Source organism: Entelurus aequoreus, linkage group LG08 (genome assembly GCF_033978785.1).
Source record: "Entelurus aequoreus isolate RoL-2023_Sb linkage group LG08, RoL_Eaeq_v1.1, whole genome shotgun sequence".
NCBI classification, from domain to species: domain Eukaryota; kingdom Metazoa; phylum Chordata; class Actinopteri; order Syngnathiformes; family Syngnathidae; genus Entelurus; species Entelurus aequoreus.
In genome coordinates this window covers 57,760,434-57,787,901 of record NC_084738.1, presented here as the reverse complement: position 1 = coordinate 57,787,901, position 27,468 = coordinate 57,760,434, and the positions used below count along the sequence as shown (strand labels likewise).

Here is a 27,468-nt window from a genome sequence, read left to right as displayed (position 1 = left end):
AAATAGCAAGCGGTTCAATGGCTATATTAAACAGCAAGGGTGAAAGCGGACATCCCTGCCGGGTCCCACGCTGGAGAGGGAAGTAAGCTGAACGGATGCCGTTAGTATGTACGGAGGCAAGCGGAGTCTCGTACAGGACTCTAACCCAAGAAATAAATTTAGGATCAAAACCAAATTTCTCCATAATAAAAAATAAATAGCCCCACTCCACCCTATCGAACGCCTTCTCCGCATCCAGCGCCACCACAACCTCCGGAGTATCAGATGGCGGAGTGAGAACTATGTTCAACAATCTTCTGGTATTGAAGAATGGATGTCTCCCCAGCATGAAGCCTGTCTGATCGGCCGAAATTATTGAGGGCATCACGGTTTGAAGACGCGTAGAGAGAACTTTCGCCAGAATCTTACAGTCCACATTCAAGAGCGAGATCGGTCTGTAGTTACCACAAGAGGTAGCATCCCTGTCTTTCTTAAGAAGTAATGAAATGGAAGCCTCTGACAGAGTCCCTGGTAAGCGGCCGGCGTTGAAGGAATCATTGAACATTCTTGCTAAAATGGGGGATAACAGTAATGAGTAAGCCTTGTAAAATTCAACTGTGAAGCCATCAGGACCGGGCGACTTTCCATTTTGCATAGATCGAATTGCCTCCTGTATCTCTGACGAGGAAATGGGTCTACCCAGCTCCCTGGCAATGTTTACATCAATGCAAGGATATGTTAATGAATCGAGGGGGTTGGGGCAAATCGCGGAGATAGGAGAACATTCAGAAGTGTATAATTTAGTGTAAAATTCAGAAAAACACTTATTAATATCAACTGGATCAGAAGTATAACTACCATCGGGTAGTTTAATTTTGGGAATCGACCGCGATGCGCAAGCAACCCTGGCCCGTTGAGCTAAAAGTCGGCCGGCCTTGTCTCCATGTTCATAGAAGCATTGTTTGGATTGTCGCAGTTGTCTTTCTACTATGTGCGTCATAAGCAGGTCATGTTCCGAATGTAGCAGAATACGTTTTTTATACAGGGATGGAGATGGACAAACAGCGTATACATTGTCGAGGTCGAGGAGTTCTTTAGCAATTTCCGTTCACTTGTTTTTTTAATGATAATCGGAACAATATTTGGACACCCCTGATTATTAGTAAGATATATTAGAAATTGCGCTATAGAAAACCCTTTATTATCGTTAATTGGTTGCGGGTGTGACCGTGGTAAATGACATGAAGTATCATACTGTAAGGATGACTTCCATGTTTTTTATGATGAATAATGCGTTGTGTTTGCTGGCACAGGTGCAGAATATAATGCGCACACACCTGGAGTGTGGAACTATGAGCACACGCCCGCACAAAGCACGTGCCAAGAAGCACTTGGAGTAACAATTGAGCACAAATATCAAGTGAAGAGCGGCACTTGTAAGAAGACTGGTTCCACAACAAGCAGGCATAGAATAAAAGGAGTTGGACGGAGGCAGAAGATGGGAGCCACAAAGTGAGGTTGTGATGAAGAGAACCTGAAATCGGATCAGATGTCCAGACAACTCGACCCGGTCTTGTTGCAAAATGTCTAAAAGCCGTGGACTTGTATATTTGTGGGTACAGAATCCAGCACTTTCATGGCTACCCACCGAATTCCGACCGTACTGCTGGTTAGCGATTCACATAAGATCAAACATTGCCATATTTTGGTACATTTGTTGCACGTGATGGCACGTTCGGCTGCAGACTCGGCACCGGCTGTTAAAAAGCGCTCAAAAGTAAGGCTCCCCCCTTTCAAAATGTGCTAGCTCGATGCTAATTTACATAGGATACACCATTAGGGATGTTAACAATTAATCGATTTTCGATTAATTGCCGTTAAGAAATTACCCGATTAAAATTAACGATTTCAATTAATTGACAATTCCGTTCTGTCACGGTCGGTGCGGTGGTTTTCTGTGTGAAGGTAATGCTGAGTTTATACCTCGCTAGTCCACACGAGGGAGTTGTTGCTTATTGTACTTTTTCCAAGCAGCAACACCATCACGTGACCAGCCCTACATGTCCGCTGTACACATGAGAGTCCACATGCGAGAGAAGAAAAACAAACATGAAGCGACGCAAGAGAAGTGCTGTGTGGGAACATTTCACCCTAAAAGAGGACGATGCAACGTGCAAAATATGTAAGGCTGTTTTGAAGTACAACAATTCAACCAGTTCGTTAAATTACCACCTAAAAAGTTTACATGCCGCTGTGCTTGGAGGAGAGAGTGGAGGCGGAGCACGGCCAGGCCAGCCCTCCGTCGCCGAAGCGTTTTCCAAAAGAAAAGCGGTGTGTGATGACGCACGGGCAGAGGGCATCACCCAGAGGATTTGCAACATGGTTGAAAAGGATATGCTGCCTATAAGCATTGTGGATGGCAAGGGGTTTCGTGAGTTGATGAACTATTGTGAGCCAGACTACCAAATCCCTTCTCGAGAAACAATAACAACCCGCATAGAGGCTCGCTACAAAAGAAAGAAAGCCGAGCTGAAAGCACGACTGGCCAACACGCATGTAGCAATAACCACTGACTGTTGGACGTCAAATACAACAGAGAGCTATATCACCGTCACTTGCCACTACATGGAGGACTGGCTGATGAGGTCGGCAGTCCTAGCCACAGAGAGTATGCCGATGAGCCATACGGCTGATAATTTAGCAGAACGGCTGAATGAAATTGTGCATGCATGGGGGCTGACCGGGCGAGTGATAGCCTGTGTTCACGACAACGCGAGTAACATCGTCTTAGCAAACAGCCAACCTCGAGTCGACTGGGCCTCTGTTCCATGCTACACCCATACCCTACAACTGGCCATCAACGATGGTTTCGCTGGGACCCTGCACCAAGTCATCGCAGCTGCAGGAAGATTGGTCAAACACTTTAAGCACAGCACTAAAGCCACCAAAGCGCTGGAAACCAAGCAAGGCCAAATGGGCTTGGAACGCCACCAGCTCATTCAATCCTGCAAAACGAGGTGGAATTCAGTCTGTGACATGTTTGCGAGACTGGTGGAGCAGCGGTGGGCGGTGTGCGCCGTACTATCAGACCGCACGTTCACCAAGCTGTCTGATGCTCGGACACTTGAGATCAGAGACGACCACTGGAAAATCATGGAGGAAATGGGCCCTGTTCTAGTCGCTCTGAAGACAGCAACTACCGTGATGTCTACAGAGACTGAGGTAGAGTATTACTTTACCCCCCCCCCCCCTTGCACGATTTTGTCATTTGAATTTGAATGCTACTTTATGCATATCACTGTTCTCTGTGTAATATATTTCCAATGTCATATATTATGAGTAAAAAAAAAGAGGGGGAAAGAAAACGTAAGCTTTCTTTTAGTTGACCTTGTACCTATTTACCTAACCTGTGAATCTGTACTGTTATGAAACTTTTCTATACAAAGGAACTAAACTCAACTAATATATATTTTTTTCTTCAGGTGTCCATATCCAACACGTATCCCATCAGCTTCGGTTTAATCGACGTGCACCTCAAGAAGAGAGTCGAGGGAGACTCAGGCAAAGTGGCAGAATTCAAATCTAAAGTGGCTGCTTCACTGAGCAGACGGATGAAGGTAACAGCTAATGTCTATTATTAATATTATTATTGCAGCATCTAATAAATAACCTATACAAAACATACATAGCATTGTACAAAATATGCATTGCCCATGTAAGGTTAGGTGGCACTGCTTGCTTATTATATTAATAATTGAAGTTATATTATTTATTTGTTTTTATTTGACACAGATTGCATCTGATGACTTCCTAACATCAACCCCAATGATAGCAACGATGGTGGACCCTCGGCACAAGCACCTGTCATTTCTCAGCCCAGCCAGGAGGATTTCAGCAAATGCCAAACTGCTTGAACTGGCTCAAGCAGAAGATGTGAGCTCCACATCCACAACAGCAGATGGAGCAAGCTCTGCCTCTGCCAGTACCACTGGAGAGGAGGAGGAGGGGGCTCAGCCAGACGTGCCTGTCCAGGAAGCTGCACCACAGAGACACACATCTGCTATGGTTCAACTCCTGGGTGCCTACTACACCAACCAGGTCACTAATGATGTGGAGAGAGAGCTGGACAGTTTTCTGAAGGATGCTGTGCCAAACCTTGATTCTGATCCCAATCATCCCACAGATTGGTGGGGAAAAAATGAAGCAAGGTATCCGAGGTTGGCAAAAGTGGCAAAACGATACATGTGTATCCCTGCTACATCAGTGCCTTCTGAACGCGTGTTCTCAGCATGTGGCCTTACTGTAACCAAGCTGCGCTCACGGCTCACACCTGAGCATGTAGACATGCTCATATACTTGAATAAAAATGAATAAGCAATTGTACCCATGGGCCATGTTACATGTATGAGGCAGAGAGCCTTCTCTAAAATGTGACTTTTCCCTTTGTTAAAATTTCAATTGTCCACCTGCCTGATGATCTAAATATTAAGTTGATTGTTGTAGCCAGGGTTGGCTAAACTTGGCTTGCTTAATATTTTACTATCACAATCACCATTGTCTTTCAGGAATGTTTACTTGAAGTTGTTGTCAGCCTGTTTCAAGCTGACTGATTATTACATTAATGTTTACACTAATAGTTTGTGAGAGACAAACTAAGATGGGCATAGTGCATGCACTTTATTTTATTTTATGCAGTGACATGTTTTTCATTCAGTTCTTCTGTCAGCCTCACTTGAGCCCAAATGTTAAGTTGAATCAATGACTGTTCTTCTGCAGCAGGCTTAGGTTTACTTATTTTGCTGTTACTTACAATTTCAGGGATGTCTGCCTTATATTTTTTCAAGTTGACTGTCATATAGGCACTTTTCCCAGTTCAAGAGGGATTCAATTAATGTTGCAGCTTGCAGGCTGCTAGCCTTCTAATAGTTTGTGAGACAGACTAAGATGTGCATTGTGCATGTTGTGCACTTGATGTTACTTTATTTTTCTTGTCTTTACAGTAGTGAGTGAGTGACATGTTTTTTCACTTCAGTTCTTGTCAGCCTCACCTGAGTCCAAAGGTGAAGTTCTGCAGCAGACTGCAACAGCCAACAGGCTTACTTATTTGCTGCCTGCTGTTACAATTTTCAGGGATGTCTTCCTTGTATTTTTTCAAGTTGACAGATAGGCATTAGGCACCTTTCCCAGTTCAAGAGGGATTATATAAAATAAAGCTAGCTATTATGGCTGCTGCCACTACCAAGTCTTGCATGTGTGACAAGACTAAAGTGCACTTTATATTATATTCCTCATGTTACAAAGATGACTTACTTTTGTATCAAATAAACATTTGATTAGGGAATACAATGTCCTTTGTATTTTATACCAGCAAAATTTTGATTTTGATTTTGTACCTTATTGAGGGGAAATCTCAGATGGGGGGAAAACGCCGCTTTATCAACTAATCGATGATCGATCGATAAGGTTATCAACTATCAATTAATGAAATAATCGATAATTTGCATCCCTATACACCATATACATGCTACTGACTAAATATCTGTTTCTCAGCTCTGGTCCGTATGGCAGTACTCAGTACTCGCCACTTGCCACGGAGCGGCTAATTTTTGGATTTTTCTTTGCTGACGGCCATAATAAAAACATTTTCTTTACAAAAGGTAAAAAAAAAAACACTTAAGTGTGTTTTATTGTTAGTGCTATGGCGCCATCTTTTGGATGAATTCGCTCACTGCATGTGCTGCAGTGTCCTTCCATTTAGTGCTTTCAACTACCAAAAGTGGCGTTCTGTCTTCCAGCCGTCCATAGCCTTTCTACTCGTACTTATTCTTCATTCGTCACTCCAAGCAACGTTTGCAAGGTTCACAATGTAACTAAAACAATTCTTACTTAATAAACCGTCCCATGCGCGATGTCTGTCGGAGTCTTTTCATGCATATTTGTACGTGCTATCGTAATGTTTCATCAGCCGTTTTACTGCCGTGTTACAGACACTGTTTGGAAACAATTCGTAACTATAAATAAATATTTACAAAATATTTCTGTGTAAATAACTCATTTCACAACATATATATCTGCTACTTATATTATGGTGCTGCTTATATATGGAGAAAAAAAATCTTCTCAAATGTATTTGGTGTGATGTGCTCTATAGTCCGGAAAATATGGTAAATGTATTTTCATCAGTTTTTATGAGTCCCTTTTTATGCGGTATGTTTGATATTTATTTATGTAATCAGCCTGACCTAAGCCTTGATAATAATCTTTGTGATTAACACATGCTTTCATATCATTTGACAAGGTTGTAAACTGTTAAACTGTGACTATGTTAGATATAATTATTGAATATGATTCAAGTCAGGGGTAAGCTTACTAATTCAGTGTTAATGTTTGAGTGTGACCCGGGACCCTCTGTAGTAGAAAAGTTGGGAACTGAGGTCAAAAAGGTTAAAGGCCTACTGAAACCCACTACTACCGACCACGCAGTCTGATAGTTTATATATCAATGATGAAATCTTAACATTGCAACACATGCCAATACGGCCGGGTTAATTTATAAAGTGCAATTTTAAATTTCCCGCCACACTTCCGGTTGAAAACGTCTAGGTATGATGACGTATGCGCGATCGACGTCAATGGTTGAAGCGGAAGTATTCGGACACATTGTATACCAATACAAACAGCTCTGTTTTCATCGCAAAATTCCACAGTATTCTGGACATCTGTGTTGGTGAATCTTTTGCAATTTGTTTAATGAACAATGGAGACTGCAAAGAAGAAAGCTGTAGGTGGGATCGGTGTATTAGCGGCTGGCTGCAGCAACACAACCAGGAGGACTTACTTGGAAAGCAGACGCGCTATCCGACGCTAGCCGCCGACCGCATCGATGATCGGGTGAAGTCCTTCGTCGCGCCGTCGATCGCTGGAACGCAGGTGAGCACGGGTGTTGATGAGCAGATGAGGGCTGGCGTAGGTGGATAGCTAATGTTTTTAGCATAGCTCTGTCGAGGTCCCGTAGCTAAGTTAGCTTCAATGGCGTCGTTAGCAACAGCATTGCTAGGCTTCGCCAGGCGGTACAGTATTAACCGTGTGGTTACAGGTCCAGAGTTTGGTAGTATTGTTGATCTTCTGTCTATCCTTCCAGTCAGGGGCTTATTTCTTTTGTTTCTATCTGCATTTAAGCACGATACTATCACGTTAGCTCCGTAGCTGAAGTGCTTCGCCGATGTATTGTCGTGGAGATAAAAGTCACAGTGAATGTCCATTTCGCGTTCTCGACTCTCATTTTCAAGAGGATATAGTATCCGAGGTGGTTTAAAATACAAATCCGTGATCCACAATAGAAAAAGGAGAAAGTGTGGAATCCAATGAGCCCTTATACCTAAGTTACGGTCAGAGCGAAAAAAGATACGTCCTGTACTGCACTCTAGTCCTCCACTCTCACGTTCCTCATCCACGAATCTTTCATCCTGGCTCAAATTAATGGGGTAATCGTCGCTTTCTCGGTCCGAATCGCTCTTGTTGCTGGTGTAAACAATGGGGAAATGTGAGGAGCCCTTCAACCTGCGACGTCACGCTACTTCCGGTACAGGCAAGGCTTTTTTTTATCAGCGACCAAAAGTTGCGAACTTTATCGTCAATGTTCTATACTAAATCCTTTAAGCAAAAATATGTCAATATCGCGAAATGATCAAGTATGACACATAGAATGGATCTGCTATTCCCGTTTAAATAAGAACATTTCATTTCAGTAGGCCTTTAAGAACCCCTGATCTAGGTAATTTTCAATGCTAACAAAGAAATGTACTCAAAAAACGCTCCAACGTGAATCAAGTAGGGCTCCACTTTTCCAAAAATGGGCTAGATTGATGCTAATTTACATTGGCTTTGCTATCGACAAGCTACTGATTAGCATTAGTGATTTTACATGGCCATTTCAACACCGCCAAATGTGTTGATGAAAACTACAACTAAGATGCACGTTACAATCAAACAGCTGGTGCGGAATGAGTACAATACTTACAGCGTTAACACTTTGTAGGGCGCAACAGTAAACTGACAAACCCTTGCAACTTTTTGTCATACAGGAAAATGATATGATTATAAAACAAGATATCGCAATTGGACAGAGGCTATCACAATCAGCGCATTTATAAATGTTGCAATAGAAAAAATATGTTATCATCAAAAACAATAGATGTTTATTAACACACAAAAATACCCCAAAAAAACCTACCGGTATCGATTCCTAGGTACCGGGGCATTGGTACCGTATTGGTTCAAACTTCAACCAAGGTGTACGTTACAATGAAAAAGCTGCTTTGTGTAATAAGTACAATACTTACAGTATTAACACTTTTTAGGGCGCAACAAAAGACATTCAACTTAATGGCAAAGACTACTTCCTGGCTAGAACACCTAGGACAAACTGAAGTAAATGCATACTTGGAAAAACAAAATATAAAAACTGGACAGCGCGGTTATCGTTATTGGCTGGCTGTTAAATGTTACATTAAAAATTATACTTTTTGAGAAACAATTTCACAAAAACCCACAAAAGTATGTGAAAAGGTACCCTTCCTGTGTTGTACTTTCAACATATTCATGTTTCGGTTCCATTATAGACTCTTGCATCGTCCTTCCAAATCCTGAGCTACACCATAAACCCCGCCCCCTGCTGGCCCGTGTCACATGACCACTTTGATGGCCGACGATGAAAGAGAAAGACTGTTTTTCCCAAAATAAAAGCATGAGCTGGCGGCCAGGTGCCTGACAACAACAGCGGGGGATTTGAGCCAATCAGAAGAGAGAAGAAAGTCCATCCGTGCAAAAGACAATAAAAGCGATACAAATAATTGGCCTGATTGTGTTTTTATTGTATAAAAAAAAGCCCCGCCCCATCCTGCATGTGTCACATGACCACTCGGATGAATATGGTGGAGGAAACCATGAAACATAAAAAAGCAACATGGAGGGGAGGAAACCTGTTTAATATAAGTCCTGCAGGTGAAAGGTCAAAGCATTTCAAGGGCCTGATTGGAGTGAGAGAATGCTGTGGAGACGCTGGAGGTTGCTGCAGGAGCTTATTTGTGCCAGACACTGCAAGCACCGCCCCCTTCCCAGGACTTCCTGCCAGACTAAAACAAACAGTCGCGCCTGTAATTATTTGCCAGAGCGGCTCTGCAGGAAGCTGCCTTATAAAGACATTCGGTGGCGGCGGCCAATCGGGGCCAGGAGGACATTTAGCGTGCGTCCCAGAGGAGTGCGCCCTTTTTTTGTACAGGCTGCAGTCTGCAAATGGAGCTTTTTGGCCTGACTCAGACTCCACTTCCTGTCCAGATTGTCCAGTGCTAACATTCTAGCGACAAGCTGGGTCTCTCAGGACTCCTCCTGGTCCGCCGTAGAACTGCGGGAAAGAAAGACGCGGCCTCCACTAATAACAACGTGCACACAATCTGCTGACTGTGCACGCCCAGAGGAACACCAACGCATGAACTGTCATGTTAGCATCTTTGCTGCTAGCAACACAAGCTACTTCTAACACGCAGTCACCACCATGTACCCCACCGCTGTTTGGGATGGACATGTCATCCATGTCAGCGACATTTTATGTGGCCCGCCAAATCATTTTATGTGGCCTGCTATCTCATTCTATGTAGCCCGCCTCTTCATTTTATGTGGCCGGCCGCCTCATTTTATCTGAATCGACACCTCTTTTTACGTGACTCGCCGCATATTTTAAAGTGGCCCGCCGATTCATTTTATGTGAATCGCCAATTCATTTTATGTGGCCTGCTGCCTCATTTTATGTGAATCGCCGCATCCCTTTATGAGGCCCAGCGTTTAATTTTATGTGGCCCAGTGCTTCGTTTTATGTGAATCGCCGCATCTTTTTAAGTGGCCCGCTGCCTCTTTTTACATGACTCGCCACATCTTTTAATGTGGCCCGCCGCATAATTTTATGTGGCCCGCTGCCTCATTTTATGTGAATCGCCAAATCTTTTTATGTGGCCCGCCGGATTAATTTTATGTGGCCCGCCGGTTCATTTTACGTGGGCCGCTTCCTCATTTTATGTGGCCTGCTGCCTCATTTTATGTGAATCGCCACATCTTTTTAAGTGGCCCGCTGCCCCTTTTTACATGACTCACCACATCTTTTAATGTCGCCCGCTGCATAATTTTACATGGCTCGTTGTCTCATTTTATGTGAATCGCCGATTCCTTTTACGTGGCCCGCCAATAATTTTATGTGGCCTGCTGCCTCATTTTATGTGAATCGCCGCCTCTTTTTAAGAGGCCTGCTGCCTCATTTTATGTGGCCTGCTGCCTCATTTTATGTGGCCTGCTGCCTCATTTTATGTGAATTACTGCATCCTTTTATGTAGCCCATTGCATCATTTTATGTGGCCTGTCACCTCATTGTAAGTGGCTCGCTGCATCATTTAAATGTAGCACATTGCATCATTTTAATGTTGCCCACCGCAAACCCTTTTATGTCGCCTGCCACATCTTTTTGTGTGGCTGATGCATCATTTTACATGGTCTGCCCCATCTTTTTAAGAGGCCTGCTGCCTCATTTTATGTGGCCTGCTGCCTCATTTTACGTGGCCTGCTACCCTGCTACCTCATTCTATGTGGCCCGCTGCATCATTTTACGTTCCCCGCCGCCTCATTTTATCTGAATTGACGCCTCTTTTTACTTGACTCGTCGAATCTTTTAACGTGGCCCGCTGCCTCATTTTATGTGAATTACTGCGTCTTTTTACGTGGCCCGCTGCCTCATTTTATGTGGCCCGCAGATCCATTTTATGTGGGGCCGCTGCCTCATTTCATGTGAATTGCCGCATCTTTTCATGTGGCCCGCCGACTCATTTTACGTGGCCCACTGCCTCATTTTATGTGAATCGCCGCCTCTTTTTAAGCGGCCCGCCGATTCCTTTTATGTGGCCCGCTGCCGCATTTTATGTGAATTGCTGCATCCTTTTATGTAGCCCATTGCATCATTTTATGTGGCCTGTCACCTCATTGTAAGTGGCTCGCTGCATCATTTAAATGTAGCACATTGCATCATTTTAATGTTGCCCACCGCAAACCCTTTTATGTCGCCTGCCACATCTTTTTGTGTGGCTGATGCATCATTTTACATGGTCTGCCGCATCTTTTTAAGTGACCACCGTCTCATTTTAAGTGACTCGCTGCATACTTTTATGTAGCCTGTTACATCATTTTATGTGGCCGCTGCGTCATTTCACATGGCCCGCCGCGTCATTTGAGGTGGCCTGCCACATCATCTTATATGGCCATCGCATCTTTTTATGTGGCCTGACACTTCTATTCATGTGGCCCGCCACATCTTTTTATGTGGCCGCTGTGCCTTTTTATGTGGGCTGCCAAGTCTTTTAACATGGCCCGTCGTTTCTATTTATATGGCCCACAACATTGTTTTATGTGGCCGCTTGCGTCATTTTATGCATTTGATAAAACATTTACTAAAGCAGAAGTTTGGAAGCAAGGTTGGTTGCATGAACAAAGGCACTCGCTCTCTAGTAACGCAGGAAGTGATCACTGATCAGTGGGAGGGACATGCTAACAGCCAATCAGGTGACAGTATCAACTATCAAGTTGGGTTGATTATTTGCATGCAGTTAAAGAGGAAAAGTCAGTTTTTGGATGTTTCCAAAGGGACCGTAGTCAGACCAATGTGGTCTGTAAATGATGCAAGGCAAGACCGCTAACACCACACCACCTTAGCCGCGCTCACCTTTTAGAGCACAGCTATAACTTCCAGCCACTAAACCTGCAGAAAATAGTTCTTCTCAGGTTTTTCTATGTTTACATTTTCAAACTTTGCTCTATTATTACACTTTATGAAGCATTTCTTACATATTCCTTATTTTTGCACCTTAATTTTAAGAGATTATTGTTAAATCTTCAATGTGATTTTACCATTTTGTGTACATTGAGTGTTTTCCATGCTTGTGTTGTCATTTCCTTTGTGCCTTGATAGCTGAGGGATTATAACCAGAGGAAGTTATATTTCACATAAATTATATTTTTTGCTTGCTCCTTATTTTCCATAGGTCACAAAAATATTAATAATTATCGCTATCGGCCGATATAAAACACTTATATCGTGATACAGTTTTCAGCTGCTGTCAATCATTTTTTTGTTGGCAAGAAGGCAGCCAATCCATGATCTTGAGGGCGGTCTAAAGGGAAAAAAGTCATTCTGAGCGGCCATTTTCCGCCTGGCACTAGTGTTTTACTTGTCTCCATTCATTATTTTTGGACGTTAAATAGTGTAAGGGACAAAAACAAATTTTTGCCGTGTCAGCTTTCTTTGACGTCCACTGCGTGTTCTTCATGTGCTAGTAGCTTTCTTGCTAGCAGCTGCCTCAAAAATGTGTTTTGATTTCAGATGCCATTTTAAACACGCTGCAATAAAAGAACTCCTCGATGTGACATAAGAAAGCATGTAAAACGATCATTATTGTCTATCAAATGTATTCTTTTTTCAAATTTTTAACTGTCTGGAACAAATTAATTGGATTGATTTCAACTGAGAAAAAATGTATTCGGTCTTTGTCGGACCTTTTGGAATGAATCCCCCAGTTTGTCACGGAGGTTAGCTTCCGCCAAATGTCCACAAAGTAGGGATACCATTTATCTATGAGTTTTAATTTAATAAGCCACACACTAATAAACACTTACTATACTCTTAAACACTTCATACTCTCTAAAAGCTGCATCATTTTACCCAGAAATCTTTACATTTCAATTTGGGTACTTTAAAAGAGCCATATGGAGGTTAATTTGTGCCTTAATTACCAAAGCTTTTTTTTTTGACACTGCATTTATGTAGCTGAAATTTTTTTATTTGAATTTTGTGAACAGATTTATTTATTTTTTAACATAAAATTATTCTGACAATTTCATTGAGTAAAAATTGTGGGAAAAATGTGTTTAAAAAGGTGTCAAATTTGGCAAAATGCAGTGTTTTAAAATTCAGTGCAAAACAATGTGTATAAAAATTATGTTAAAAGAATTCAGTGCAAGAAAAAAAAATCTATGTAAAAAAAATTCAGTGGAGAAAGTCAGTTCAGAAATATTCAGTGAATAAAAATTAAGTTAAAAAATATTCAGCCCCCCAAAAATTTGGTGTATAAAAATTATTTAAAATAAATTGTTCAAAACAAAAAATTAAGTGATTTCAATGAAAATTAAATCATTCAATCAATTTAATGAAATTTCAATGTGAAAAAAATCAGTGCAGAAAAAGTCAGTTTAGAAATATTAAGTGTATAAAAATTCAGTCTGAAAAAATGTAGTGCATAAAAAATTCAGTGCAGATATATTCACTGTATAAATATTAGGTCCAAAAAAATTCAGCCACCCCAAAAAGTTGGTGTATAAAAATTATCTTTAAAAAAATGTGCAAAAATAAAAACATTTAGTGTATAAAAATTACATGTAAAAAATCAGTGCAGAATAAGACAGTTTATAAATTTTGAGTGTATAAATATGTAATCTGAAAAACTTAAGAGTATAAAAAATTCAGTGCATAAAAAGTCAGTTTAGAAATATTCAGCGTATAAAAATTCAGTCTGAAAAAATTTGGTGCAAAAAAAATTCAATGTAAATAAATTCAGTGGAGAAAAAAGTAAGTTCAGAAATATTCAGTGTGTAAAAATTAAGTAAAAAAATATTCAGCTCCCCAAAAATTTGGTGTATAAAAATTATCTGCAGAAAGGGTCAGTTTAGAAATATTCAGTGTATAAATATTCAGTCTGAAAAAATTAAGTGTATAAAAAATTCTGTGAAAAACAATTCAATGTAAAAAATTCAGGGCAGAAATATTCAGTGTATAAATATTAAGTAAAATTTAGAGCAAAAATAAAAAAAATCAGTGTATAAAAATTAAAAGTAAAAAAAAATCAGTGCAGAAATATTCAGTGTATAAAGATGTAATCTGAAAAAATTAAGTTTATAAAAAATTCTATGTAAAAAATTCAGAGCAGAAATATTGAGTGTGTAAATATTAAGTCCAAGAAAATTCAGCCACCCCAAAAATTTGGTGTATAAAAATGATCTCTAAAAAATTTTGAGCAAAAATAAAAAATTCAGTGTACAAAAAAATTATGTAAACAATTCAGTGCAGAAAAAGACAGTTTAGTGTATTTTTAGTGTATTCAGTGTATAAAAATCCATCCATCCATTCATCCATTTTCTACAGCTTGTCCCGTTCGGGGTTGCGGGGGTGCTGGAGCCTATCTCAGCTGCTTCGGGCGGAAGGCGGGGTACACCCTGGACAAGTCGCCACCTCATCGCAGGGCCAACACAGATAGACAGACAACATTCACACTCACATTCACACACTAGTGAAGTGAAGTAAAGTGAATTATATTTATATAGCGCTTTTCTCTAGTGACTCTAAGCGCTTTTACATTGTGAAGCCCAATATCTAAGTAACATTTACACCAGTGTGGGTGGCACTGGGAGCAGGTAGGTGAAGTGTCTTGCCCAAGGACACAACGGCAGTGACTAGGATGAAAAAATTAAGAGTATAAAAAATTCAGTGCATAAAAAGTCAGTTTAGAAATATTCAGCATATAAAATGTAAGTGCAAAAAAAATTAAATGTAAAAAAATATTCACTTCATCGGCTGGTTATCAGAGAGGATTTAATGCTTCAGCCTTAATTTACTGAAAGTGAGTCTTGAATTTTGAAGCAACTAATATATTTATGCACTACATTTTTTTACAGTGTACATTTTTAAATAATTAATTTTAAAATGTTGAATTTTTTTTAACCAACTCAGTTTTTAAACACACATTTTTAATCAAGGAAATTGTCAGCATGTGATGTAAAAAAAATCTAATTCCATGAAACCAGCCTTAAAAAAAAGAGCTTTGTTAATAAACGACACACATTAACCTCCATATGGAACGCTGTGCTACATAAACTGGAAGTACTACTGTAATACCTGCATGTCCTCATTCCACACAGTAATACTTCAGCATGTTAGCAGAATAAAACACACCCAGAGTGATTACATTTCTACTGATAAATAGAATAGAACAGAATGCCTTTTATTGTCACTATACACAAGTACAATAAGATTAAAAGCAACTCCAGTATCAGTGCGACAGTCTACAAATATGCAAAACATAGGAAGGAAAGACAGAAAAATAGTGCAAAAGGAGGTAAAGTGCACAGTCCAGTCCTGAGAACAAATGTTCTGAATGTGTTGTTTAAATATTAGACTATATACATATAACCTACTCAGTGGCCTAGTAGTTAGTATCAGAGTCATACCAAAGACTATAAAAATGGGACCCATGACCTCCCTGATTGGCACAGCCACCGCTGCTGCCCACTGCTCCCCTCACCTCCCAGGGGGTGAACAAGGGGATGGGTCAAATGCAGAGGACAAATTTCATCACACCTAGTGTGTGTGTGTGACAATCATTGGTACTTTAACTTTAATATACAGAAGCATTCAGATTGTGGGTGGAAAGTAAAAATTGCACACACAGAGGCGCTAAACTATAAAGTTAAAGTACCAATGATTGTCACACACACACACACACACACACACACACACACACACACACACACACACACACACACACACACACACACACACACACACACACACACACACACACACACACACACACACACACACACACACTAGGTGTGGTGAAATGTGTCCTCTGCATTTGACCCATCCCCTTGTTCCACACCCTGGGAGGTGAGGGGAGCAGTGGGCAGCAGCGGTGCCGCGCCCAGGAATCATTTTTGGTGATTTAACCACCCAATTCCAACCCTTGATGCTGAGTGCCAAGCAGGGAGGTAATGGGCCCCATTTTTATAGTCTTTGGTATGACTCTGCCGGGGTTTGAACTCACAACCTACCCATCTCAGGGCGGACACTCTAAAGCTCACTCATTGGTCCAAAGTGCATTTTACTGTCATATATAATTCTTTATTATTTTAATTATTTTATTATTTATTATACATATTTATTAGTATTTTATTATTTATTATTTTATTATTGTTATTATTTTATATCCATCCATCCATCCATCCATCCATTTTCTACCGCTTGTCCCTTTTTTGGGGTCGCGGGGGGTGCTGGAGCCTATCTCAGCTGCACTCGGGCGGAAGGCGGGGTACACCCTGGACAAGTCGCCACCTCATCGCAGGGCCAACACAGACAGACAGACAACATTCACACTCACATTCACACACTAGGGCCAATTTAGTGTTGCCAATCAACCTATCCCCAGGTGCATGTCTTTGGAGGTGGGAGGAAGCCGGAGTACCCGGAGGGAACCCACGCAGTCACGGGGAGAACATGCAAACTCCACACAGAAAGATCCCGAGCCCGGGATTGAACTCACGACCTTCGTATTGTGAGGCACATGCACTAACCCCTGTGCCACCGTGCTGCCCTATTATTTTATATATATATATATATATATATATATATATATATATATATATATATATATATATATATATATATATATATAATTATTTTATTATTCACATATTACGCCATCACATCAAGGCTATGACAAAACATCCTGAGGCTTTTTTCATCATTTCTGGAGACTTCAATCATGCTACTTTGGACTCAACGTTAGCTGCTTTTTACCAGGCTGTGGATTGTCCCACGAGAAACAACAGGACAATTGACCTACTGTATGCTAATGTCAAGGATGCATACAAGGTCACACCCCTCCCCCCACTAGGGAAGTCTGACCACAATCTTGTCCATTTGCAGCCAAAATACACCCCCCTAGTCCAAAGGCAGCCTGTTAACACTTGCTCTGTGAGGAGATGGTCCCCTGAAATGGAAGATGCCCTCAGGGACTGCTACAACACCACAGACTGGGACGTGCTGCTTCCACAGGGTGAGGACATTGATGGGCTGACTCACTGTCTCACGGATTACCTCAACTTCTGTGTGGACGTGATCTGCCCTGCTAAGACTGTTCGGTGCTACCCTAATAACAAACCCTGGGTAACACAAGAGGTTAAAGCTGTCCTCAACAAGAAGAAAGCTGCCTTCAGGAGTGGAGACAGGGAGGCAATGAGAGCAGCACAGCGGGAGGTGAAACAACGCGTGAGGGAAGCTAAGGACAGCTACAGGAAGAAGCTGGAGCAGAAGCTGCAGCAGAACAACATGAGGGAGGTCTGGGAAGGTGTGAAAACCATCACAGGCCACAAGGCAAAGACCAGAGCTGTTGGGGGGACAATAGAGAGGGCCAATGAGATGAATAACTTCTTCAACCGGTTCAACCAGCCCGTGTCCTCTCCACCCCTCACTCCCCATCGCAGCCACCCCCTTTCCCCTCAACGCACCCCCCCCCCCCCCCCCCAGCCATGGCAACACCCCCCTCCACCACCTCTACGCAGACATTAGTCATCTCTGCAAACCAGGTCAGAGGTCAACTGAGGAAGCTACAGCCTAGGAAAGCAGCAGGCCCAGACAAGGTGTGCCCCGACTCCTGAAGACCTGTGCTGCAGAACTGGGTGAACCACTCCAGCGGATCTTCAACCTCAGCCTGCAGCTGGGGAGAGTGCCCACCCTCTGGAAGACGTCGTGCATCGTTCCAGTTCCCAAAAAGAACTTCCCCAGTGAGTTGAACGACTACAGACCAGTGGCGCTCACCTCTCATATAATGAAGACAATGGAGCGGCTCTTTCTCAGCCTCCTCAGACCACAGGTGCAACATGCCCAGGACAGCCTGCAGTTTGTGTACCAGGCAGGCGTTGGTGTGGAGGATGCTATCCTTTACCTGCTGCACCGAGCCCACTCACACTTGGATAAGGGAAATGGCGCTGTGAGGATCCTGTTCCTGGACTTCTCGAGTGCCTTTAATACTATCCAGCCCCGCCTACTCCAGGACAAGCTGGACAGAATGCGAGTGGATCCCTGCCTGGATTTCAGACTACCTCACCGATAGGCCACAGTACGTCAGACTGAAGGACATCACATCTGACACTGTGATCAGCAGCATCGGAGCACCCCAGGGAACGGTGCTGGCCCCTCTTCTCTTCACCCTGTACACCGCTGACTTCTGCTACAACTCAGAGCTGTGTCACATCCAGAAGTACGCGGATGACACAGCCATCGTCGGGTGCATCAGGGACGGCAGAGAGGAGGAGTTTCGGAGGCTGGTGAGGGACTTTGTTGTCTGGTGCCACAGGAACCTCTTGCAGCTCAACCCTTCAAAGACCAAGGAGCTGGTCATTGACTTTGGGAGGTCAAGTCCAAGGTCACAACCTATTGTGATCGAGGGAGTCGAGGTACAGACCGTGGACTCATTCAAGTACCTCGGGGTGTGGGTGGACAACAAGCTGGACTGGACTGTTAACACGGACCACTTGTACAGGAAAGGACAGAGCAGGCTGTACTTCCTGAGGAGGCTGCACTCCTTCAACGTCTGTAAAAAACTATTGTGGATGTACTACCAGTCTGTGGTTGCCAGTGTTCTGTACTACATCGTAGTGTGCTGGGGGGGCAGTATATCTAAGAAGGACAGCTCCAGACTGGAGAAACTGATCAGGCGGGCCGGTTCTACGATCGGACTAAAACTGGACTCACTGGTGACGGTGGCAGAGAAGAGGACTGTGGAAAAACTAGTGAGCATCCTGGATGATGCCAGTCACCCTTTGCATACCGTTGTCAGTAGCCAGAGGAGCCTCTTCAGTGCTAGACTGCTTCATCCCAAGTGCAGGACTAATAGACTAAAAAACTCCTTTGTCCCACACGCCATTAGACTGTACAACTCCTCTCTGGGAGGGAGGGGGGTATTAGAATGACGGGGGATGCAAAACAATAACAGTGTAATACGTTTTCATAACATGGTCACTAATGCCTAGTTTCTCTTGTTATATTCTTATTTTACTGTTATATTTGTATTCTCATTGATGCTTTTTGTTTTTATTCTATTGTAATATTTTTCTATTTTGTTTCCATTTATACCCCCTTTATTTACTTTTTTAAATTCGATCTCAATTCTGTACACTGCTGCTGGAATTTTAATTTTCCTGAGGGAACTCTCCTGAAGGAATCAAAGTACTATCTATCTATCTATCTATCTATTAAATCATCAAAAAATGATTCCCGGGCACGGCACCACTGCTGCCCACTGCTCCCCTCACCTCCCAGGAGGTGAACAAGGGGATGGGTCAAATGCAGAGGACAAATTTCACCACACCTAGTGTGTGTGACTATCATTGGTACTTTAACTTTAATATACAGAAGCATTCAGATTGTGGGTGGAAAATAAACATTGTACACAGAGAGGTGCTAAACAATAAAGTTAAAGTACCAATGATTTTCACACACACACTAGGTGTGGTGGAATTTGTCCTCTGCGTTTGACCCATCCCCTTGTTCCACACCCTGGGAGGTGAGGGGAGCAGTGGGCAGCAGCGGTGCCCACGCCCAGGAATAATTTTTGGTGATTTAATCCCCAATTCCAACCCTTGATGCCGAGTGCCAAGCAGGGAGGTCATGGGTCCCATTTTTATAGTCTTTGGTATGACTCTGCAGGGGGTTTGAACTCACAACCTACCCATCTCAGGGCGGACACTCTAAAGCTCACTCATTGGTCCAAAGTGCATTTTACTGTCATATATAATTATTTATTATTTTAAGTATTTTATTATATATATATATATATATATATATATATATATATATATACATATATATATATATATATATATATATATATATATATATATATATATATATATATTATTAGTATTTTATTATTGTTATTATTTTTAGAATTGTTATTATTCTATATTATTTTAATTATTGTATTATATATATATATATATATATATATATATATATATATATATATATATATATATATATATATATATATATATATATATTTAGTATTATTTTATTATTCATATATTATTATTGCATTGCTAGCAATAGTGTTTGTAAGACCACTGAACGCATCATCGCCAACAACAACCGTGCCACTGAACGCAACACAGATGAAAGGCGGCCTCATGACATGAACTTTGACCCCGGCTACCTCAAAGCAACTTGGCTTGCTTTGATAAAAAAAAAAAAAAAGAAGAAAAAGAAAAAGAAAAAAGAAAAAAGAAAAAAAAGCAGCAACTCAAAAACCTTTGAACCTCGGACGGGTGCGCTCCTCTATGACGTCACATCACAATCAGGTGAAAAGCTGACGTTAGGACGGCAACACCTGCCCGTAGTTGCGGAAAATTAACAACATAAAAATAATAAAACCACCTGCCGCCTTTAAAGCGAGTTAGCCACCGGAAGTGAGTAAGTAAGTAAGTAAGTAAGTAAGCTCACCTGAGTTTGAGGTTGGCCATGAATTCGTCCATGGACACATTGTCCAGCAGCACGAAGTCTGCCTTGCCGAAGTCCGGACTCTCGTGTTCGGCCATGCTAAGTCCCAACAGGTGTGCTGTCGTCTCACTTCCCGCTCATTTCCCGCCACGCCACGCGCGATGATAAGTGTCCTTTTCCCTCCTCCGAGGTGTCCACGGGCGTGTCCACGTCCACTCAGAGGTGCCGCGAGACAACAATCGCATCCTTGTCCTGGCCCTCCTCGCGCTCGTCCCGGGGAAGGAGCCTCCCAGCCAATAGGAGCGCGGCTTGCTCACCTCAAGCCACGCCCCCCGCCCCCGGCCCGTCGGGAAGTGGAAGGCGTTTATTTTTTATTTTTTAAAGTTTTTATAGCTTTAGCAACTTTCTCCTTTGTAAGTCAAACTGTGCCTACTTTGTCTTCATACTTCCAACACAAGCATATGACCACGCCCACCTGAAGGAAAAAAGAAACATCCTGGCTCAGCAAAGTGATGCAACTACACCACCTGCCGGACTGTTTTGTTACTACACCAACATGCAACTTTATATAGCACATGCTAACGTTTGCGCTCATTTTGCAGGAATACCATTTGGTTATTTCAAACGCTAACTTATTTTCATGTGGCCCACCGCATCTTTTTGTTTGACCGTCACCTCATTTTATTTGGCCCGCCGCTTAATTTTTTGTAGCCGGTCGCATCTTTTATGTGGCCTGCCGCATCATCTTATGTTGCCCGTGAAGCATTTTGTGTGGGCCGCTACATTTTATGTTGCCCGACGCTACATTTTATGTGGCCCACCGTATCTTTTTGTTTGACCTCATTTTATTTGGCCCGCCACCTCATTTTATGTTGCCCGCCTCCTCATTTTATGTGGCCCACCTCATTTTATTTGGCCCGCCACCTCATTTTATGTGGCCCGCCGCTTAATTTTATGTAGCCAGTCGCATCATCTTATGTTGTCCGTGAAGCATTTTGTGTGGGCTGCCTCATTTTACGTGGCCCGCCGCTTCATCTTATGTTGCCCATTGCGTAATTCTATGTGGCCCACAGCATAATTTTATGTGGCCCGTGAAGAATTTTTATGTGGCCCGCCGCGTCATCTTATGTTGCCCGTTGCGTAATTTTATGTGGCCCACAGCATAATTTTGGGTGGCCCGCAACATCTTATGTTGCCCGCCGCATCATCTTATGTTACCCATTGCGTAATTTTATCTGGCCCGCTGCCTCATTTTATTTGGCCGCCGCTTAATTTTATGTAGTCGGTCGCATCATCTTATGTTGTCCGTGAAGCATTTTGTGTGGGCCGCTGCCTCATATTAAGTGGCCCGCCGATTCATTTTATGTTACCCATTGCGTAATTTTATCTGGCCCGCCGCATCATCTTATGTTGCCCATTGCATAATTTTATGTGGCCCGTGAAGCATTTTATGTGGCCCGCCGCATCATCTCATGTTGCCCGTTGCGTAATTTTATGTGGCCCACAGCATCATTTTGTGTGGTCCGCAACATCTTATGTTGCCCGCCGCGACATTTTACATGGCCCACCGCATCTTTTTGTTTGACCGTCACCTCATTCATGTGGCCCGCCACATTATTTTATGTGGCACGCCGCTTAATTTTATGTAGCCGCGCGCATCTTTTATGTGGCCCGCCGCATCATCTTATGTTGCCCGTGAAGCATTTTGTGTGGGCCGTTACATTTTATGTTGCCCGCCGCAACATTTTATGTGGCCCACCGGATGTTTTTGTTTGACCGCCACCTCATTTTATGTGGCCCGCCGAATCATCTTATGTTGCTCATTGCATCATTTATGTGGCCCACAGCATAATTTTATGTGGCTCGTGAAGCATTTTGTGTGGTCCGTAACATCTTATGTTGCCCATTGCGTCATTTATGTGGCCCACAGCATAATTTTACGTGGCCCGTGAAGCATTTTGTGTGGTCCGCAACATCTTATGTTGCCCCCTGCAACATCTTATGTGGCCCACTGCATCTTTTTGTTTGACCGTCACCTCATTTTATTTGGCCCGCCACCTCATTTTATGTTGCCCACCGAATCATCTTATGTTGCCCATTGCGTCATTTTATGTGGCCCACAGCATCATTTTATGTGGCCCGTGAAGCTTTTTGGGTGGCCCGCAACATCTTATGTTGCCCGCCGCAACATTTTAGTGGCCCACCGCATGTTTTTGTTTGACCGTCACCTCATTTTATGAGGCCCGCCGCTTAATTTTATGTAGCCGGTCGCATCTTTTTAAGTGGCCCGCCGCATTATCTTATGTTGCCCGTGAAGCATTTTGTGTGGGCCGTTACATTTTATGTGGCCCACCGCATGTTTTTGTTTGACCGCCATCTCCTTTTATTTGGCCCGCCACCTCATTTTATGTTGCCCGCCGCAACATTTTATGTGGCCCACCTCGTCTTTTTGTTTGACCGCTACCTCATTTGATGTGTCTCGCCGCATCATCTTATGTTGCCCGTGAAGCATTTTGTGTGGTCCGCTACATTTTATGTTGCCGCAGAACATTTTATGTGGCCCACCGCATCTTTTTGTTTGACCGCCACCTCACTTTATTTGGCCCGCTGTCTCATTTTATGTGGCCCGCCGCATCATCTTATGTTGCCCATTGCGTAATTTTATGAGCCCGCTGCCTCATTTTATGTGGCCCGCCGCATCATCTTATGTTGCCCATTGCGTAATTTTATGTGGCCCACAGCATAATTTTATGTGGCCCGTGAAGCATTTTATGTGGCCCGCCGCGTCATCTCATGTTGCCTGTTGCGTAATTTTACGTGGCCCACAGCATCATTTTGTGTGGCCCGCAACATCTTATGTTGCCCGCCACGACATTTTATGTGGCCCACCGCATCTTTTTGTTTGACCATCACCTCATTTATGTGGCCCGCCACCTTATTTTATGTGGCACGCCGCTTAATTTTATGTAGCCGCACGCATCTTTTTATGTGGCCCGACGCATCATCTTATGTTGCCCGTGAAGCATTTTGTGTGGGCCGTTACATTTTATGTGGCCCACCGGATGTTTTTGTTTGACCGCCACCTCATTTTATGTTGCCCGCCGAATCATCTTATGTTGCTCATTGCATCATTTATGTGGCCCACAGCATAATTTTATGTGGCTCGTGAAGCATTTTGTGTGGTCCGCAACATCTTATGTTGCCCATTGCGTCATTTATGTGGCCCACAGCATAATTTTATGTGGCCCGTGAAGCATTTTATGTGGCCCGCCGCGTCATCTCATGTTGCCTGTTGCGTAATTTTACGTGGCCCACAGCATCATTTTGTGTGGCCCGCAACATCTTATGTTGCCCACCACGACATTTTACGTGGCCCACCGCATCTTTTTGTTTGACCATCACCTCATTTATGTGGCCCGCCACCTTATTTTATGTGGCACGCCGCTTAATTTCATGTAGCCGCTCGCATCTTTTTACGTGGCCCGCCGCATCATCTTATGTTGCCCGTGAAGCATTTTGTGTGGGCCGTTACTATTTATGTTGCCCACCGCATCTTCTTGTTTGACCTCCACCTCATTTTATTTGGCTTGCTACCTCATTTTATGTGGCCCACCGCATCATCTTATGTTGCCCGTTGTGTCATTTTACGTGGCCCCAGCATAATTTTAAGTGGCCCATGAAGCATTTTGTGTGGCCCGCAAAATCTTATGTTGCCCGCCGCAACATTTTATGCCCACCACATCTTTTTGTTTGACGTCACCTCATTTTATTTGGCCCGCTGCCTCAGTTTATGTGGCCCGCCGCATTATCTTATGTTGCCCATTGCGGCATTTTATGTGGCCCACAGCATAATTGTATGTGGCCCGTGAAGCATTTCGTGAGGCCCGCAACATCTTATGTTGCCCGGACAAGCTTCACAGTGTCTTGGCTGAATGAGCAGGTATCGGACACCTCGGTCTCCTTAGACGCATCCTCGCTCATCCATGCGGACTGGACACTGACCGAGTTAGTGGGCGGCCGAGAGTGGAGTCGGCTCTCTTGGTTGCTTTGTTGGGTCTGCTCCTGTCTCTGGCCATGCTCCCCTCACCCCAGCAGACGATGGATGGCGTGGAACACCGCAGAGGCCACCACAGTGTATATGTTTCTTTGACTTTTTATTCATAGCTGTATGTAGAAGTGGCTGGTTGCATCAGCTCTGCTCTTTTAATGTCTTTAATGTCCTTTGATGTTTCCCTCTTACACACATGTAAGAGGGATGTGTGCTATGGCTATGAGTTGTTTTTCCCTTGGCCTCAGTCTGGACCCCCTCTCCAGGTGCCCAGGCTTAGACCAATTTTTTTTCCCCCTCACCCCATTGTTTACCTGTATCTCACCTTTTTTGTAAGGGGCGCCGGAAGTTGGCAGACCCGTCAGCGATCCTGTTCGGTCTCCCTGTAATGTTTGTCTGGCAGTCTACAATAAAATGATGTGGTGGGGCAGACTTAATATTATGGGATGGACCACAAAAAAATGATGTGGCAGTCTATAATAAAATGATGAGGCAGTCTACAAAAAAATGATGTGGCGGGCCACAATAAAATGATGTGGCGGGACACATTTATATTATGGGATGGACCACAAAAAAATGATGTGGCAGTCTACAATAAAATGATGTGGCGGGCCACAATAAAATGATGTGACGGGACACATTAATATTATGGGGTGGACCACAATAAAATGATGTGAAAGTCTACAATAAAATGATGTGGCGGGGCATTATAAAATTATGTGGCGGAACACATTAATATGATGGGATGGACCACAATAAAATTATGTGGCAGTTTATAGTAAAATTATGTGGCAGTCTACAATAAAATGATGTGGCGGGCCACAATAAGATGATGTGACGGAACACATTAATATTATGGGAAGGACCACAATAAAATTATGTGGCAGTCTACAATAAAATGATGTGGCGGGCCACAATAAGATGACGTTGCGGGGCACATTAATATTATGGGGTGGACCACAATAAAATTATGTGGCAGTCTACAATAAAATTATGTGGTGGGCCATAATAAATTATGTGGCGGAACACATTAATATTATGGGATGGACCACAATAAAATTATGTGGCAGTCTACAATAAAATTATGTGGCGGGCCACAATAAGATGATGTGACGGAACACAATATTATGGGATGGACCACAATAAAATTATGTGGCAGTCTACAATAAAATGATGTGGCGGGCCACAATAAAATTATGTGGCAGGGCACCATAAAATTATGTCGCGGAACACATTAATATTATGAGATGGACCACAATAAAATTATGTGGCAGTCTACAATAAAATTATGTGCCGGCTCACAATAAAATTATGTGGCGGGGCACATTAATATTATGGGATGGACCACGATAAAATTAAGTGGTGGGCCACTATAAAATGATGTGGCGGGACACATTAATATTATGGGATGGACCACAATAAAATTATGTGGCAGTCTACAATAAAATTATGTGTCGGGCCACAATAAAATTATGTGGCGGGGCACATTAATATTATGGGATGGACTACAGTAAAATTATGTGGCAGTCTGCAATAAAATTATGTGGTGGGGCACATAAATATTATGGGATGGACCACAATAAAATTATGTGGCAGTCTACAATAAAATGATGTGGCGGGGCACATAAATATTATGGGATGGACCACAATCAAATTATGTGGCAGTCTACAATACAATTATGTGGCAGTCTACAATACAATTATGTGGCGGGGCACATAAATATTATGGGATGGACCACAATAAAATTATGTGGCAGTCTACAATACAATTATGTGGCGGGGCACATTAATATTATGGGATGGACCACAATAAAATTATGTGGCAGTCTATAATAAAATTATGTGGCAGTCTACAATAAAATGATGTGGCGGGGCACATAAATATTATGGGATGGACCACAATAAAATTATGTGGCAGTCTACAATAGAATTATGTGGCGGGGCACATTAATATTATGGGATGGACCACAATAAAATTATGTGGCAGTCTATAATAAAATTATGTGGCAGTCTACAATAAAATGATGTGGCGGGGCACAATAAGATGATGTGGCGGGGCACATTAATATTATGGGGTGGACCACAATAAAATTATGTAGCGGAACACATTAATATTATGGGATGGACCACAATAAAATTATGTGGCAGTCTATAATAAAATGATGTGGCAGTCTACAATAAAATGATGTGGCGGGGCACAATAAGATGACGTGGCGGGGCACAATAATATTATGGGGTGGACCACAGTAAAATTATGTAGCGGAACACATTAATATTATGGGATGGGCCACTATAAAATTATGTGGCGGGGCACATTAATATTATGGGAAGGACCACAATAAAATGATGTGACAGTCTACAATAAAATTATGTGGCAGGGCACATTAATATTATGGGATGGACCACAATAAAATTATGTGGCAGTCTACAATAAAATTAAGTATCGGGCCATAATAAATTATGTTGCGGGGCACATTAATATTATGGGATGGACCACAATAAAATGATGTGGCAGTCTACAATAAAATTAAGTATCGGGCCACAATAAATTATGTGGCGGGGCACATTAATATTATGGGATGGACCACAATAAAATTATGTGGCAGTCTATAGTAAAATTATGTGGCAGTCTACAATAAAATGATGTGGAGAGCCACAATAAGATGATGTGACGGAACACATTAATATTATGGGATGGACCACAATAAAATTATGTGGCAGTTTACAATAAAATGATGTGGCGGGCCACAATAAAATTATGTGGCAGGGCACAATAAAATTATGTCGCGGAACACATTAATATGTGGCAGTCTACAATAAAATTATGTGCCGGGTCACAATAAAATGTTGTGGCGGGGCACATTAATATTATGGGATGGACCACAATAAAATTATGTGGCAGTCTACAATAAAATTAAGTGGCGAGCCACGCTAAAATTAAGTGGCGGGACACATTAATATTATGGGATGGACCACAATAAAATTATGTGGCAGTCTACAATAAAATTAAGTGTCGGGCCACAATAAAATTATGTGGTGGGGCACATTAATATTATGGGATGGACCACAATAAAATTATGTG

General features: G+C 42.5%; 2 protein-coding genes across 6 annotated transcripts in view; one reads left to right on the top strand and one right to left on the bottom strand.

Annotated features, from left to right (window-relative positions):
• myo1d (myosin 1D) overlaps positions 1 to 20,763 on the bottom strand; it is a 177,203-nt gene extending 156,440 nt beyond the window's left edge. For 2 of the 3 annotated variants that reach the window (XM_062056916.1, XM_062056917.1), the window contains exon 1: positions 20,342 to 20,763. In XM_062056916.1, the coding sequence (XP_061912900.1) occupies positions 20,342 to 20,436 (95 nt within the window). In that variant the 5' untranslated portion in view covers positions 20,437 to 20,763. The remainder of the gene's footprint in view (positions 1 to 20,341) is intronic. The other variant, XM_062056919.1, reaches the window with a different exon arrangement.
• On the top strand, positions 1,956 to 4,538 carry LOC133656088 (E3 SUMO-protein ligase ZBED1-like). 3 transcript variants are annotated; one of them, XM_062056901.1, is made up of 4 exons: positions 1,956 to 3,201; positions 3,462 to 3,596; positions 3,772 to 4,077; positions 4,163 to 4,538. In XM_062056901.1, the coding sequence occupies exons 1-4, from the start codon at positions 2,089 to 2,091 to the stop codon at positions 4,283 to 4,285; spliced, it is 1,677 nt and encodes a 558-aa protein (XP_061912885.1). In that variant the 5' UTR covers positions 1,956 to 2,088; the 3' UTR covers positions 4,286 to 4,538. The 3 variants fall into 3 exon arrangements, with proteins under 3 accessions (XP_061912885.1, XP_061912884.1, XP_061912886.1); XM_062056902.1 differs by having other exon boundaries at positions 2,022 to 2,161; positions 2,246 to 3,201; positions 3,772 to 4,538; XM_062056900.1 differs by having other exon boundaries at positions 1,958 to 3,201; positions 3,772 to 4,538.
• Positions 20,764 to 27,468: the final 6,705 nt, after the last annotated feature.

Coding starts and splice junctions, on each gene's coding strand:
- LOC133656088 (XM_062056900.1), top strand. CDS start 2,089: ATGAAGCGACGCAAGAGAAGTGCTGTGTGGGAACATTTCACCCTAAAA. Junction 3,202..3,461: donor TGATGTCTACAGAGACTGAG/GTAGAGTATTAC, acceptor TTTTTTCTTCAG/GTGTCCATATCCAACACGTA. Junction 3,597..3,771: donor CACTGAGCAGACGGATGAAG/GTAACAGCTAAT, acceptor TATTTGACACAG/ATTGCATCTGATGACTTCCT.